Genomic DNA, 17,691 nt, shown 5'->3' on the forward strand with positions numbered 1-17,691 from the left:
AGGATATGGATAAAATGGAATCATATATTGCTGATGAAAATGTAAAATGGTACAGCCACTTTGGAAAACAATACGACATTTCCTCAAAATGCTAAAAACATAGAGTTATCATATGATCCAGCAGTTCTCCTCCTAGTTATCTCCCCAAGAGAACTGAAAACATATGTATACACAAAAGTTTATACATGAATATTCATAACATCATTATTCATTATAGCCCCAATTCAAACTTCCATCATCTGATGAATGGATAAGCACAATGTGGTGTATCCATAAAATTGATTATTATTCAGCAACAAAAACGAATAAAGTACTGATACTTGCTGCACTATGGATGAATCTGGGGAGAAAAAATGATACTAAGTGAAAGAAGTCAGTCACAAAATGGCACATACTGTATGATTCCACTCGTATGAAATGTCCAGAATAGGCAAATCTATAAAGCAGAAAATACGTGTGTTTACCCTGACTGGAAAGATGAGGAGGGCAATGGGAAGTGACTACTAATGGAATGATAAAAATATTCTGAAATTGATTGTGGTGATGGTCTCAGAACTCTCTGAATATTGCTAAACACCACTGACTTGTATGCTTTAAATGAGTGAATTGTATGTCATGCTAATTACATCTCAATAAAGCTGTAAAAAAGAAGGAGGGAAGGAAGGAAGGGAGAGAGGGAGGGAGGGAGGAATGGAGGAAAGAAAGAATGAAAAGCATGCAATGATGGACTTTAAGGCAGTAGATGATCCCACCAATGTTAAAGAGAAATAATTCTAGCTAGAGAATTGGGGAACTGGTGGGGGATGGGAGTTAGACTAGAGGTAAAGAGATTAGGTAGGAAGCAGTCACTACAATCCATACAGGAGGTGTTGAAAGCCTGAGCCAGGGCAGAGCAGTGAGAACAAGTCGGAGATATTTTGGAAACTATCCCAAGGTGGCAAAGTTTCTATGAAACAAACATTCCATGTTCTGCATGAGAGTAAATGGCATGAGTATAAATTAACTCAGTGCTTGGGGAAGTAGCTTAATATGTTAAAAAGGTCTTAAAATGTTCATACGCTTTGGCCCATTTCTAAGTTCCTATATTAAGAAAAAAAAAAGAAAAAATTTTTTAATGTTTTAAGCACTATATGCTAAATATGCTAAATTTAGCATTAAAAAATGCTAAATATGTACTATAGCATTATTTATGAGGGAAAGCAACCTAAATGCCCAATAATAGTGGACTAATTAAGGACATGGTGGTATATCCATACAATTAAATATTACACAGTCAATGAAATACTTAAAACGTGAAATTACGTAGGAAAATATATGTTATAATATTAAAGAAAATGGAAATAAAACAGGAAATTGCACTTACAATGTGCTCTTAATGTAAAAATGTCTAATGTAATTAGTAAATGTTTACTAATTGTTTTTTCTGCATATTATGAGTTTTATTTGTGTATCAAACTTTTCTTTATTTTCTACAAAGACAGTTCATTACTTTCATCAAAAAATATATTGTATTTCCTTTTTTTAGCAAAACAATAGCCCTATTACTCTTAGATTTGAAGAACAATTCCATAGCCATCCTTCACACCTTCTCCAGGGTTTCCTGGAACATATATTTTGCCTGGCAGGAGTTGGATCCCACTTTTGTGCTATCTTCATCCACCCTACCTCAGCTGTGGCCAGAGTCTTTCATGTCCTACAATTTGATTCCCAGAGAATCCCTCTGGTGTTTGTCCTTTGATAAATAAAGCCAGTCCCACTGAAATCTGCCCTCATCTCCCACCTGTAGAGAAGCAGGTACGCACTCTCTCTGTCCAGAGTGGTGGTCCTGCCAGGCAGAGGAGAAAGTGGGACTTGCCACCAGATGGAGCCCAGACTCCCAGAAATGGGGAGACTGCCTTGAGCCTGCCTCTTTGCCCGTCCCCAAAAGTGAATGTGCAGAACAGGTGATTTGATGTACCCACCACCTCATGTGGAATGAACTTATTTTTAAATTTAGTTCAACTCATTACTGAATGTGTACCACAGTCAGACCCAGTTCTGAAGCTGGGTACAGAGGACGTGTAGGGGAATACAGACTTCTGAGATCAGGTCACAGCAGTTGGAAAGCTTACCACCCACAGGAAGCTTCCTTCTAGTGTCCAAAGCCTTTTACTACCATGCCTTCCAAGCCTCGCCCATCATCAGTTAGAAAGCCGATAAAATTTTTTTTAATAAATTAAAATATTAATTAATTAAAAGTAAATGATAGCCAACCAATTACTCTGCCAGGCAGTGGGTTTTCCAAGTACCACCTCTAACTCATGGAACATCCTTGCTGTGGAGTCCTCATCTTCTTTCCTAGGACTTCCAGCCATGGGTCCATTCCCAGAAGCCATCTCCAAACAAGTCTACCCCCTTTCCCATCACACGCCCAGCCTCCCTGCCCTCGAGTTCTGAAACCCCTCGCCTCTGAGCGCACCAACCTCCTCCAGACAACCCCTTAGGTGTCCAGATTCGGGTTTTCTTATCCTGGCCTCCCTCTCTCTGGCTGCCCTCCTCCCACTACACACTGACAATCTCCAGGCCTGAGTGTGGCTGGCACCTGACTCACCTCAGTGCCCACCTGCACCCAGCACAGAGTGACATTCAGCCAAGCCTGTGGAAGAAGCCAATGCCCACGGAAGTCTCTGCGCTCCACAGTACCAGCTCAGGTGTCACCCCTCCAAAAGCTTTCCTGACTCCCCAGCTGGGCTCCTCTTCCCGCTGTAGACTCCCAGAGCACCCCTGCTCTCAGTAATTACAGCATGGCTAAGTGCCCCAGTCGCGCGGCCTCCCTCTAACCCTGGGGACTTGGTGAGAGCAGGGACTGTGTGGGGTTTTCTAGGCGTCCCTGGAGTCCAACCCTAATGCCTCACAAGGGCCTGGCAGTGAGGGAAGCCGAGGCAAGAGGGAAGGGTGAAGAGTGAAAACAATGAATGAGAAACTGAGTGAGAGAAGGAATAGAGGGAGGGAGGAGGGGATAGCAGCTGAGGTGGCCCCAGTCCCCTGACTGCCAAAACAGAGGCCAAGTGGAGGAGGTGAGGTGCAGGAACGGGTGCGCTTACCTAGTCCGAGGCGGGTCCGGCGAGGTCAGAGCTCCGGGAGGGCGGGGCCGGGGGCAGGGCGGGCAGGAGGGGGATGGGGGGCGGCAGGGGCCCCGGACGCTCAGAGGCAGGAAGCTGCCGCGCGGGGTGGGCGAGGGGCGGAGGCCCGCGGACCGGCGCGCCAAGGCTCCCAGTGCTCGCTGCGCCCGCGCCCCGCGGCCCTCGCTGCGCGCCACCATGCCCTCCTACACCGTCACCGTGGCCACCGGCAGCCAGTGGTTCGCGGGCACCGACGACTACATCTACCTCAGCCTCGTGGGCTCAGCGGGCTGCAGCGAGAAGCACCTGCTGGACAAGCCCTTCTACAACGACTTTGAGCGCGGCGCGGTGAGGACGCCCGGCCCTGACGGGCTGGGGTGGCTGGGACAGGGTGCGGACGTCGGGGCGGCTGGGACCCAAGTTCGGGGGCGAGGGGCTCTGAGAGGCCACTTAACTGGGCAAGCGCTGTGACCACCATTACTTGGGCCCCACTTCCTAGGGCTCCACAGATGGCACCTCGGCTGTGGGGAGAACGCGCAGGGCTGGATGTCCAGAGGCCTGAGTTCCATCCGGGCCTGACCACTAGCTCACTCTGCCCCCTCTCTGGGCCTCAGTTTCCCCAGATGTAAAGTACAAGTGTTGGCTTCAGGCTGGTCTAGGAGTTCGAGCCGGTGGCCCAGAGTGGCACTAGCTTATGTCTCCACACCTGGGCAGCTCACATTCTCAGGAGAGGTCCCCAGAGGAATGCAGAGGGAAGGAACGGGAGACCCAGGCCAGGAGAAGCCTTTTGCAAACCTGGAGGTCGTCGCTGGCTCCCAGCAGAGTGTACACCAGGGAACACTTCCACCCTGAGTGTGAGGGCTCAGAAGAGGAAGAGGGAGGAGGGCTTCCCCTCTCCCCTCCTCACCAGAGACCCTGGAGCCTGAGAGTTCAGGGAGCAAAGGGAGCCCGTGTTGATTGCACGTCTAGTCTGTGGTGCCAGGCGCTGTGTGAGGATTCATTCCGAAGTGGGCTCCCCATGCTGACCTGGCCGTGAATTCCAGCCAGTAGCTTCCTCTGTGAGCACAGCAGGTGGCGATCCTCGCCAAGTGTTTGGTGTGATGTGCCCAGTCCACTGGGCTTATTAAGTGTTCATTACTTAAGTGCTCATGAAGTGACTATTTTGACAGCTCCAACACAGTACAGGTGCCCAGGGAATATCTGTTCCCTTCTGCCACCCCCGGCTTCTGAACTGGGCCAAAAAGACTTAGATTTCACAAAGCTGTCTTTTTATCTCTTCATTATTTGGTTGAACCATAAGGAATTGCTCATAGTTGACTATTTTTGACAAATAAAACTGGCAATTTTGTATGGTTCAACCAAATACTTCTTGGATAGTATTCATGAAGCGTGTTTTAGGTCTGCAGAGCCTAAAGTAAGCAAATAATAGCCCACTCCTTTTCTAGATTCCAAACTCAAAGTGAGCTTGATTCCTACCCAGGAGCCTCAGAACCTCGCTATAAGCCCATCCGACACTTAGCCAAGTTCGTCATATTAATGTGGCTAGAGTACCCTTCTAGAAGAGTTAGGTGTTGAGTATAAGAACTACCTCCTATTGTTTGGTTTCCCCAACCAGGGAACTGGCCCAGAGGATGGTGGTGCAGGAGGTCTAATGAGTCATCCATTTAGGATAATGACACCCTCGGCCATTCTGAAGCACCATCAGAAATAATTGTTTCCATTATTTCATGGATTCCCCCAACACTTATGGGAGGAGAACAGGTTACAGATTTCTCTGCCTTTATAAGTGGTCGGCAGTGGGTCCGTTCTCCTCCACACACGACATACATCAGTGTGCAGCATAAGCAGCCGGGTGTGGCTTCTCAGAGGGGAGGTACGGGGGTATGACCATAAAAGGGTCGTTGGAAGAGGGCTGAAAGCATCCCTCTGTTCATTATTTCCCCACCCTGAGAATTCATTCAAATGACATTATGATTAAACTCTTCAGTGAGAGTCCCAGCAGCAAATTTCAGGAGAAATTTGCATGTCCCATTTCCATTGTGGTGAGAGGGGGCAGGTCAGGAGGGGCACTGCAGGGGAATCGCTGGCTCCAAAAGGCTCTTTGAAAAAGAGCCTCATCTTTTGAGAAAGTTCCTGCTTATGCAAAGTTACTCCACACTTGGTCTTGCTTGCACAGCCCAGAACTACTTCCTCAATCTCCAGCCAATGTCTCTTAAGGACAATCCGTCCCATTTCGGTAAAGGCGAAGGAGAAATCTTAGAGGAAATACTTGCAGAGAAGATAAGGCTAACCCATTTTACCCGAAAAGTGTTACAATCATTATAAATAATAACAGTTACAGTAACAACAATAAAGACTTTTTCTGGGCAACCAGTTCCTTTCCAGGTCATTGGCAGGTCAATACCACATTTTCCCATGCAAAATTCAGTCCTATAATGGACGGGACTGATTTTTTTCTCAATAAATTGAGTCACAAATCCCTGGTTATTCTCATCAGAGTTCTGCCAAGTGATTCAGGACAGGACTGGGAATTGGAGTCCTTCGCAGGTGAGATTGTCCTGTCAACCGTCAAGCCATCTGCTGGGAAAGCCCAGGTGGTGGACCCACATAGCCCAGAGACGTAGCCCAAATTTAGCAAATTGATTTGTTTCTTTGGCTCTGTCAATTTAAAGTAATTCAAATCCCGATGGCATAACTTTCACAGATCCGAAGATTTCTGGGAAATCTTACCTGACCCTTTTTCATTCCCTGGCAGCACTTTTAGGAAAGCGAAAGGCAGTAGGGTGATGCTTAGCATATCATCCTTGAATGTACTCAGTACGTGTGAACAAGTCTTACAACTATACTTCTTAAGTATTTTCAGTGAATATTCTTACAGTATATTCATGAAGAACGTATTCTAGAATACCGCCTTCTCAGAAATGATAATGTAGTACTGAAGAGTAAATATTTCCTTCTGACCCTCAGTCTCTCTATCCCCCACCTTCCCTCTCTGTCCCATCTCTTCCCTACATTCTGCCTCTTCTTCCTCCTTCTCTTCCTTCCTCTGCTCCCTATTCCCCACAATTCCCCATGTCCCACGTTTCTCTCTTCTTTTCTGCTCCAGTTTCTCCCTTCTGCTGTCTCCTAGATTCCCCCAGCTCCCCCATTCTTTGCCCCCTCAGTCTCCCTAACCACTGCCCCTTTTCTCCCTCTCTCTGCCCCGGCCTCTCCCTTGTCCGCCCCTTAATCATCTCCCTCTGTCTCTACTCCACAGCCCCCTCCTCTCCCCTCCCACCACTCACCAGCCCCTCACTAGCTCCCTCCAAGACAGGCAGTCCAGGCTGGACCACATCATGACTCTTCTCTGTCCTTGCTCTAGCAGGGATCTGGGACAGAAACAGATGAAACCTTTCTTTAAATGCTGATATAAGGATCAAGCAGGGCTTCCCTGGTGGTGCAGTGGTTAAGAATCTGCCTGCCAATGCAGGGGACACGGGTTCGAGCCCTGGTCCGGGAAGATCCCACATGCCATGGAGCAACTAAGCCCGTGCACTACAACTCCTGAGCCCGCATGCCACAACTACTGAAGCCTGTGCACCTAGAGCCCTTGCTCTGCAACAAGAGAAGCCACCACAGTGAGAAGCCCGTGCACCGCAACAAAGAGTAGCCCCTGCTCGCCACAACTGGAGAAAGCCCGTGCAGAGCAATGAAGACCCAACTCAGCCAAAAATAAATTAATTAATTAATTTTTTTTAAAAAAGATCAAGCAAAAAACTGGCCAGCTAACAATTTGCTGAAATATTCAAAAGCCTTAAAGCTGTGTCTCCAATAGAGGATTGAGAGCAACGGGTGAAATCAGCCAACTGGCCCTTCTGAGAAAGGACTGGTGAATATCACATTTCCCAGGCTCCATGTCTCTTTCCAGTGTCTGACCACTGCACCCACCACCTCTGCCCCGAGAACTCCATGCTCCAGCCTCCTCCTCTCACATGCGAATTCCCCACCTCCTTTCTCTACATTCATAATGCCCTGCCCATTCCCCTTCTTCTCCATTCAACTCACCTCTGAAATCTTACCAACTCCCAAGAGCTGCCTCAGATGCCACCTTGTAGGAAGCTTTTCCTTGTCCTCCACCCCACCCCACATTGCCCCTTCATACTCCATGGAGGGCTCGAACCAGGGCTCAAAGCCAGGTCACCTGACTCCCAGGCCAAGGCTTTTCCCACGATGTGGCCATGGGAAACAGTGAGAGGAACCCAGGTTGGGCCATCACACAGGTGTGGGTTCTAATCGTGGGGCCACCAGTTACTCACTAGCATGGTAGCTGCCTGACCTCTCTGAGCCTCAGTTTCCAACTGTAAAATGAGATAATCATCCACTCGGCCATGCACATGTACTCTATTTATTGAGGGCCTGTTATGCGCCGTGCCATCCACTGTTGATACTGTACACTGTGCAGAATGGACATGTGATATTAACGTGTCAAGGCAAATTAGTCAACAAACACAGTATCCACCCAGTGTACTGGCCCAGGGAGAGGAGGAAGGAAGGTCGTCACACCCTGTAGCTCTTTGTATCTTCCTAAGACCTGACTTTGCTGTTTGACACACAGGACCCTGAGATCTTCCTCGAGGCCCCTCTCTATCCCCTGTGACTCTCCAGCAGTGGCTCCCTTGGATGCCAGTGTCAGTGTCACCGGACTTTGTCCCTGAGACTGCCTGAGTTAGGTGGGACTGAACTCGGGCCCTGGTTCACCTCCTGTGGCACCGGGCCTGAAGCCAGGGCCAGCCAGAGACAAGCCAGACTGGCAGTCGTCTCCCATTTCAAGACCCTGTCAGATGGCCTACTGAGTCCCTATAGGTCTGTCCAGTGATTTCATCCGGGTGCAACTCCAGGGCCCTCTGCCAGGTGCCTGTGGGTCATTGGGAAAGGGTGACCTGGAGGGCCCATTCTCCTGTGACTGCACCACAGGTGTGCCCAGGGTGACCCTGCTCTCCCTTCTCTCGGAGAAGCTACTCCGTCTCTTCCTTATCAATCCCCACCCGCAGCTGGACACCTGGCCCTCCCTCTGAGAATCACCCTGGAGAGCCTCCCTGGGCCCCATCTCCCTTCCCTTTGTGATCCAAGGCTCCCCCTCCCGTGAGAGTTGTCCACCTCAGATGCTTATGGCACCTGTTACTTTAGATGGCCGTCCTCTCTCCCCCTTCGCCTCAGCCTTCTGGCATCAACCTCCCAGACACCTGCAGCCTCCTGTAGCCCCTCGGAGCCACAGGAAAGCCACTTCCCTTGGAGCAGCCACCCCAAGCCCGGGCTCAGGCCTCAACACACACTGACTTCCCTTTGCTCGGCCTGCACTGCCAGCAACAAAAATGCCTCCAGTTCTCACTTGGCCTCAAGGCCCCTTCTCCATCCTCACGGGAATTCCCTTCACGTTTTGAGCCAAGTTGTTTCTGCTCATGGGCTCAATTTCTTCCTCCCATCTCTACTTCTGACTACTCAATGTTGTGCATGTAGTCAAGCATGGACCTCAGCGCAGGGGCCCATGCTAGCTCAGAGCCGCTCGCAGGCAGTGTGGGACTTGCTGACCCCCCAGGAGTCAAGGAGGGAGGACCAGGTGGTTCTGATACACACAGCAGCTGGTGGCCTGTGCCTCTGGAGAAAGGAGCCCACTCAGGCATCATGTCATTTGGATTTCTCAATGGCCCTGCAAGCTAAGCATGATCTCCCCTTGATAGATGAAGAAACATAGCCTCAGAGAGTGAAACAGTTTGCCCTGGCCCATGGTCAGTTACTTTGGAGCTGGGATGTGAACTCAAGGCCCCTGAAGCTTTCTGAGCTTCCCTGACACTCAGGCTCACCTCACCCTCTGCGCCTCACTGCCCTCCCTCCAGTCTTCAGTGGGAATCTCTGTCTTGACCCCACAGGAGGGCCATGGTCTCTGCAGATCCTCATGGCAGGTGGGACTTGGAAAGGGGTGGGCCCTGCAAACGTCCAGTCTTAAGCCACCAGTCCCCACTCTACTTCTCCAGGTGGACGTTGAGCCCCTTGCTCCATCAAAACCTTCCTGCCCTGGCCCACTGATGCCTCAGCTCAGGGGCCTCCCTTCTCTCCCCACCCCTGGGAAGCCACCCAACAAGAGCTGTGTCCTTCCTTTCCTCTCCCTCCTCCCAGCTCCTCAGACCATCCAGCCTCTCACTGGGACTCCTCTCCCAACTCTATCCGGGGCCTGCCACCTTCTCCCCATGGATCGGTGCCCTGTGGTACAGACAGGCCCCTCTGCCTGAGGTCCCACAGGCCCTGGGGGGCAATGCTCTCTGTGACCTCGCCTGTGGCCCCTGGTATCCCATAAGACACGCTGTGGGGCAGGAGGGTTCTTTGACCTGCAGGATGGGCATCTGGCAGGACAGATGTGCTGGCACACGTGTTGGGGACCCAGCACACGGGCTGGCTCCTCTGTCCCCAGAAAGTGTTTCTAACTGAGGACCCAGGCCCAGACCACCGGGCACTAGGAAAAGACTTCCCTTTCTGACCACAAGCATCTGGCATCTGAGGCAGTCAGGACATGCGAGCTGCTCACTGTGCTCAGAGCCAAGGGGTTTGCTGAAAATGTTCAACTTCCCACTCCCTTTAAGAAGTCCTCCTAGGTGTCTCCTGGCATTTAGAGGGAGAAGGATGGAAATGGGGATGCATGGGGTCATGTGTGAGATGAACACCCTTCCCCTCCACTTACTTCACCATCACACTGGGAACTCTAAGCCTGCCACCGAGGAAAAAATTCAAAGATGGGTGAAATCTGGCTTAGAAAGTGCCTCAGAGGGCATTGAGTCTGGGGCTCCCCAAAGCTACTGGTCTTTGGAACGCCGGATGCAGTGCTTGAGCCCCCACCCTTCCTTCCCATCTGCCATCCAGAGCTGCACATACGCAGATCACGCAGCAGCCATGGAGGGGCTGCCCTGCACTGCCACTGTGCAAGCCCATCTCCTGGGGTCAGGAGCCTGGCAGCAGCCTGGGGAGCAGTGCTGCACATGGCCTGAGGTAGCAAGGCCAGCCTCAATCCACCACGGTGCCTTGGATATAGTGGAAACTGCTTATCTGATTTTCTTGGCATCACTGTGGCTCAGTGACCTGCAGAGGCCCCAGGACAGCTTGAATCTGTGTGATTTCACTTTTATCTGAGCCTCCCCATTTGCACTCAGTTATTTGCCCCACTGAGAATGAGAGAGATATGGAAAGGCCTGGGTTGGAATTCCAGCTCTGCCAATTAGTAGTAGGAGTGGGGCTTACTGAAACTCACTGTCTTCATCTGAGACACAGGTCATAACTCCCCACTCCTCCCAAAGTTGTTGTGGGATCTGTAGCAACATCAGCAAGACCTCTGCAAGCTGTAAAGGGCTGCCCTTGTGTGCGAGGGCCAGTTTGTCCATCTAGCCCTGTAAGGTAGCAGGGCCAGCAGCCTGGCTGCCCTTGTTGTGAGTGGGGGCAGCTGCAGAGGCCCTCACCGAGCCTGGGCTGGCACTGGGCTGTGCGCAGACAGCAGAATGTCTCTCTCTGAGCAGCGCCATCCCTTGCTCACTAGACTTCCATCTCCTAAGGGTAGAGCTGGGGAATTGGCCATCTCTGTCACCCAGGGCGCAGCAGAGCCGTGCCAAGGGCAGGCATTTGGCAGACATCTCAGCTAAATGGATTGAGGGTGATTCAGAGGCTCAGGAGCTCCCAGATGGTCTGACTTGCCTTTTGTCCTTCTCAGATTGATTCTTACAATGTGGTAGTTGATGACGAACTGGGCGACATCCAGCTGATCAGAATCGAGAAGCGCAAGTACTGGTTCCATGACGACTGGTACCTGAAGTACATCACGCTGAAGACACCCTGCGGGGATTACATTGAGTTCCCCTGCTACCGCTGGATCTCGGGCGAGAGCGAGATTGTCCTGAGAGATGGACGAGGTGAGCGGCTCAGGCCCCTTCCACTCCCTGGGCTTCCGGGGAATGAGAGAGTTTGCAGGCACTCCTTCCTTGAAGAACTGTATCCATGGGAATAATAACCATGCTCTCCGTGGTTGAGCACCTGCTTCGTGCCTCGATGCACCTGTAGGAGGCCTGACCTTCCTCAAGGTACTAACAAGCCCCAGGTTCAGAGGGGGAAGTGAGAGGCCCCAGGCTCCATCCAGCCATGTCCCCTCTCTGCTATAAAGTCCTTCAGGAGAAGATTATGACCCCCTTTTTGCCAGAGGGTAACTGGGGTCCCTAGTAACACGTACCCCTGGGACGTGCCCCTGGATGGGCAGTTTCTTCAGCTGAGTTCTCAGCTCTCATCTCTGTCAGGTCACAGTAGGGCTTGGGCTCCAGGGACCCCATGCAGGCCAGGAAAAGGAAGGGGTTGACCAGGAGTGCCTGAGTGCCAGCTACAGAGGAACCGTGGGCAGGCCTGGTGTTCGACGGTCACCAGTCATTAAACTTGAAGTCCCACTTTTTGCTGAAGGAGAAAAGAACCTAAAATATACCCTCTTAAGCAAGACCCTCAAATGTGCAAACCCCAATCTGGCACTTCCTCAGGAGGCCATTCTTGGTAAGAGACACGCAGCTGGCCTGGTTGGAGGAGGAGGAGAGAGGAGCAGATGGCGGGGGTCACCTAAGGCCTCCTTCCCTCTGAATGACGCCCCCCTTGCACACCAGCCTCTTAGCGTGTGTGAGTCAAATCCAGGCCTTGGCAAAATCCTGCCTTACCTTAGTCATGACCCTTTAGCTTGCTCACTCTTGAAACCTGAAATGATCTAGTGCATCCACTAGAATAACGAGCAGGGGGACAGCTGCTTCCTCCAGTGCCACCGTTTAACACCTCCTAGCTGAGGACACATTTCCTATCACTAGTTCATTTGCTCTTCACAGAACTTCGGCAGGGTAGATAAGATGAGAATGATTAGTACCCCCTCTATTTTAGCTAAGAAAACCAAGACACAGGAGGAAAAGTTCTTCTCTACCCAGTGTTCTTAAAACTGTCAGGCCACATCCCATTGCTTCTGACATGGAATTTAACTTAAGAAACAAAATTCAAAAAAAAAAAAAAAAGAAAGAAAATTCCAAGATTATTTCTGAACTAAAGGATTGGGGCAGGAAGGATTTTTATCCCCTGTCTTCATGGCAAGGAAGAAGATCACAAAAGTCACTCTGTCTTACGGTGGCCAGCATGGGAAAGGTTGCAGACAGGGCACTTCTCTTTTACCAGGATTGTAGAAACACGAGCTCCACATCTCCCTCCTGCTCCGCCCCGACCCACAGTCTCGGATGTGTAGTCCTTCTTCCCACGGACCCTGAATCCCTTTCCAACAAAAAAGCATATGGCACCTTCCAGTTGGGATATTTAGAAGGTGTAGGCCAATGTGCAGGGCCATTAGAACTGCTAGTCCTGGTGGGGTGGGGGAAGGGAAAGAATGTGAGAATAATCCAAAAGGGAAGTGTCCTGGAGCCAGAGCTGCCTTAGGAGGAGCTCTGGTCCTCAGTAGAGATGCAGACAGCCTGGGGGGATACTACAGAGAGAGGCTGGGGAAGAAGTGTCCTCTCCTCACTGTCTCTTACCCTCCAGTCTCTGGTCAGGGTTCCCAGTGGCTGAACCGAACATGAAGCCCATTGATGCATTGATCAGGGACCTTCAGGGACAGGACAGGTGAAGGGTGGATCTGGAGGGGCACATGGAAGCCACCCAGTATGTTCCACTTATCAGTTGCTGTGTAGCACTCTTAGTGGCTTTAAACAGCCACTTCATTTTGCTCATGATCTTAGGGGTCAGGAATTTGGGAAAGGCTCATCTGGGTGGTCCCTCTGTGAGCCATGGGGCATCCGCTGAGAGGGGAAGGACTAGAGGATTCGCTTCTAAGATGGTTCTCCTCTCGCGTGCTTTCAGGGCTCCGTGGTCTCTCCCTCTCCATATGGCATCTCATTTTTAAGACTTCCCCGTAGAGCCTGGGCTTCTCACAGCTTGGTGGTCTCAGGGTAGTTGCACTTCTTTTTGTGGTGGCTGGCTTCGAAAAGCAAGAGAGAAAAAATGGAAGCTGCCAGTTTCTTCAAGCCTGGCCCTGGAAACTGGCCCAGTGTAACTTCTACCACGTTCTATTGGTCCAAGCAGTCACAGAGCCCACCCAGACTCAAGGGGAACATAGACCTCCTCTCAATAGAAGGAATGTCAAAGAATTTGTGGCCATCCTTGGACCACCACATGGCACAACAACCAACTCTTTGGGCAACGTGGAAATGAGGGGGGCCAGCCCACAAGCAATTCAATCACTCACCACATAGAAACCTCTGGAACCTAATATTTCACCACTGCACCTGGGGTGACCATAGAAGTCAGAGGGCTGTCTCTGTGGTGACTGACATTTTTGTAAAATACAATAAAAATTGACTACTAGAAAAATGAAATAAAAAACAAACCAGGAGCTTCCCTGGTGGCGCAGTGGTTGAGAGTCCGCCTGCTGATGCAGGGGACACGGGTTCGTGCCCGGTCCGGGAAGATCCCGCATGCCGTGGAGCGGCTGGGCCCGTGAGCCATGGCCGCTGAGCCTGCGCGTCCAGAGCCTGTGCTCCGCAACAGGAGAGGCCACAACAGTGAGAGGCCCACGTACCACAAAAAAAAAAAAACCCAAAAAACAAAAAACCAAAGCCATTCAAAATACAAGCCCTGTTTTTATTATCAGATGCAACAGTCAGCAGTATTTTGGCAAGTTACTCTAAGTCTGTATGTAAACCTGTGCACTCAACCTCTGTTCTCACCTCATTGCAGACCAGCACCCAACACTTCTGAGCCTCACAGAGCTCTCTGGCCCATTGCACCTCTGCCTGAGGCAGCTTCAGTCCCAGGCTTGGAACTGGGGCCCAAAGAGGAAGATCAGTGGGTCACTGTGGTCCCAGGGATTCCAAGCATCTATGTGAAAGACTCATATCAGTCTTTTGGAATCTGTCCCCCTGAACTCTGCCGTAGTCAGTCCAGGCTTTGTCACCTGCCATGTTCCCAGAAGTTCTGTTAGTCATTGGGGCCAGGAAGAAGGATGCTGTATGCCATTTGAAACTTGGTAGGTTGCAATTTTACATGTTCTCTGACTTATTCATACAGTAAGGCTAAAGAGATACAACTCCTCAGAGCAAGGTGCCTGAGAAATAGGCAGGTTCTTTAAGGTGGATAAGAGATGATGAATGTGCCAATGACAGCTGTTGTTACCTTTAACTCTCACCTTGCCTTCAGTGGCCTCGAGCCTCCCCACTTATTTACAAAAATGTCAGTCTGTGATGGAATGGAAGCTTTAAAAATCCGGCTCTTCACCACAGAGAGCTGGAGAAGCTCTTCACTGCAGAGGCCCCCTTTCCAGGAGATGCTCTGGAATCCTGCCAGTTGGGGTTCCATTGACTGTGTTCACTGGTTTTACCCTAAATAATAGTATAAAAGGTAATCTTGATCTGACCTCTCCTGCTCTAAAGGCCCTGAGAAGTGTGACCAACCGTGCCCTTAGCCACCTGCCCACTCCTGAAATGAAATATGAGACACCTTTGAAGTCTGTCTTAGAGGGAGGAAGAGGACACTCAGGTCCATGATAATTATAAGGACAACAGTGATAACCATGGTTCCCATTTACTGGGCACTTACTGGTCCTAAGCGCTGTATGGAGTGATTTGCTGCAGTCTCTCACTAAATCCCCACCATGACCCTAGAAATAAGTGTTATTATCTCCATTTTACATGGGAAGAAGCTAAGGCAGCTTACTCAAGGTCACACAGCTTTAAGTGACACAGCCCTAGTCCAAACCCAAGCCCAAGAACATCTCTTCTAAAGCCCACACTCTAGGACATGACAGGCTGTTTTACAATAAGCTCCATTCTCATTCCTCTGTGTAGCCACCACAGGAAACTGGACAGTGTCAGCATCTGTATATTGAATCTTAAGTCACACCTTTCTCCAGGAAGCAACCAACTGGACTTAGAAACACAGAGCCATGAGTCCCTGCTATTCTCTCAGGCAACATGGAAACCCGCAGTGGCTGCCATTTCTGCTCTGCATAGGAAATGCAGGAGTGAACTGCTCTGAAGTGGTTTGAAGAGATCCACCAAAGATCACGGAATGCCTTTCCTCTGAAGTGGAAAAGCAGCTCTGCACCAGGGGCCCCACGATTCTTGGCAAAGGCAGTGTCCTGGGAGCCCCCAGGTGGAAATCCACAGGCAGGCCAGAGATGGGCACACTGTGCCTGCCAGAGAATCATTGGTCTGCCTTCCTGTAATTCACAATGAGAACCAAGCCTGGCTTATGTATCTGGATGTGATTCTCAGAACGCCGAGGTCCAGAGCCCCTAGGCTTTCTGAGTGAGCAGACAGGAGGAGGAGGAACTGGATTTGTCTTTTATAAAGAGAGTTAGCTAACAGCATGGGATTTGAGTCTTGTGTTGAAAATCCACTAATTAGTTTGTGACCTTGGGTAAAGTTCAAGGGCAAATCTATTCAACCTCCCTATGCCCCCATTTCTTTGCTATAAAATGAGGGAGTGTTCTGAGGCTTAAATGAGACTATACACATAAAGCATTTGGCTCAGGAAGGGTGTCTGAGGGAAACCTGAATACTGGATGTTGTTAATGTGCTTCCCTAGGCTCTTCTCACACATGTCCTTTTCTCACAGCAAAGTTGGCCTGTGATGACCAAATTCACATTCTCAAGCATCACAGACGTAAAGAACTGGAAACACGGCAAAAACAGTATCGGTGAGTTATGACATCAGACCAAATGGTTTGGGGCCATGGTGTCTTCTATCTCGGGGGCATAACCCTGCCCACAGTTTATGGCCCATCACTGCTGGTACGTGATGACCAAGGGACCAGATCCCTTCAGTGCTCCTCAACACCCAAGCTCCACCTTACCACCACTCCAGGCAGAGATGGTGAAAGAGTTATGAAAAACTTGGTATCAACCGTATTGGCATTTAGGAGGAATGGGACAGTAAAGGCTTGAATTCACCTTGATGTTCTCCCACTCCCATTGTAGGAATTACCCTTCACTTTTTATGTCTTCTTATAATAATTCAGTTATAAATGTGATACATAATCTACAAGAAAATTGACAAATCTTTAGCTAACAGACTAAGAAAAAGGAGAAGACTCAATTTATTAAAATTAGAAATAAGAGAGGGAACATCAATACCAACCTCACAGAAATTAAAATGAATGAAAGGGAATAGTATGAGCAATTGTATACCAACCAATTAAATAACTTAGATGAAAAGGACAAATTCCTTAGACAGAAACTGCCAAAGCTGACTCAAGAACAAATCAAATGAATAGACTGATCACAAGAAAAGAGAGTGAATACTAATTTTAAATTAATTTTAAAACTTCCTACTAAGTAGTTTTAAAGTAATTTAAAAACTTCCTACAAAGAAAACCCCAGGCCCATATGGCTTCACTGGTTAATTATAGCAAACATTTAAAAAATTAATACCAACCCTGCATAAACTCTTCCAAAAAATAGAAAAGGAGAGAACTTGTCTCAACTCATTGTATGAGGCCAGTATTATACCAAAACCAGACGTCATAAGAAAACTACACATCAATATCTTTTATGAATATAGATACAAATATTTTCAACAAAATACCAGCAAACAAAATCCAGCAGCACATAAAAGACATTATACAATATGAAGAGGTGGAATTTATTCCAAGTATGCAAGGTTGGTTTAACATCCAAAAATCAATTAATGTAATACACCATATGAATAAAGAACAAAAAAATACATGGTCAAAAAAAATACATGATCATCTAATAGACACACAAGAAAGCATTTCACAAAATGTTTAAAAAACACTCAAAAAACAGGAACTGAAGGGAACTTCCTCAACCTGATAAAGTGCATCTACAAAAAATTCACAGTTAACATCATACTTAATGGGGAAAGACTGCATGCCTTCCTCCTAAGATCCAGGAACAAGATAAGTATGTCAGCTTTTGCCACTTCTACTAACATTGTACTGGAGGTTCTAGCCAGGGCAATTAGACAAGAAGGAAGAAAAAACATCCATATTGGAGAACAATAAGTAAAACCATTGCTATTCACAGAGGACATGGCCTTGTATATAGAAAATCCTAAGGAATTCACCAAAAAATCATTGGAACTAAAAACAAGCAATATTGCAGCATACAAGACGAATATACAAAATTCAATTGTTTTCTATTTGCGAGCAATCAATAATTTAAAGTGAAAATAAGAAAAAAATTCCATTTACAGTAGCATCAAAAGGAATAAAATATTTATGAATAAATTTAACAAAAGAAGTTTAAGGCTTACACGATGAAAACTACAAAATACTGTTGAAATTAATTAAAGAAGAGCTAAATAAGATGAAAGACATCTCATGTTCATGGACCAAAGGACTTATATTGTTTAAATGGCAATACTCCCCAAAGCAATGTACAAATTCAGCACAATTGCTATCAAAATCCCTGCTGACTTTTTTGCAGAAATTGACAAGCTGATTCTAAAATTCATATGGAAATTCAAGGAACCCAGAATAGTCAAAACAATCTTGAAAAAAAAGTAAACAAAGTTGGATGATTCACACTTCTCAATATCCCAAGTACTA

General features: G+C 48.5%; 1 protein-coding gene across 4 annotated transcripts in view; it reads left to right on the forward strand.

The window, feature by feature from the left end:
- Positions 1 to 3,299: 3,299 nt before the first annotated feature.
- Positions 3,300 to 17,691, forward strand: part of ALOX5 (arachidonate 5-lipoxygenase) — a 57,490-nt gene continuing 43,098 nt past the window's right edge. For all 4 annotated transcript variants that reach the window (XM_060119782.1, XM_060119960.1, XM_060119807.1 and 1 more), the window contains exons 1-3: positions 3,300 to 3,449; positions 10,831 to 11,029; positions 15,738 to 15,819. In XM_060119782.1, coding sequence (XP_059975765.1) covers positions 3,300 to 3,449; positions 10,831 to 11,029; positions 15,738 to 15,819 — 431 coding nt within the window. The remainder of the gene's footprint in view (positions 3,450 to 10,830; positions 11,030 to 15,737; positions 15,820 to 17,691) is intronic.

This window comes from Mesoplodon densirostris, chromosome 1 (assembly GCF_025265405.1).
Source record: "Mesoplodon densirostris isolate mMesDen1 chromosome 1, mMesDen1 primary haplotype, whole genome shotgun sequence".
NCBI lineage: Eukaryota > Metazoa > Chordata > Mammalia > Artiodactyla > Ziphiidae > Mesoplodon > Mesoplodon densirostris.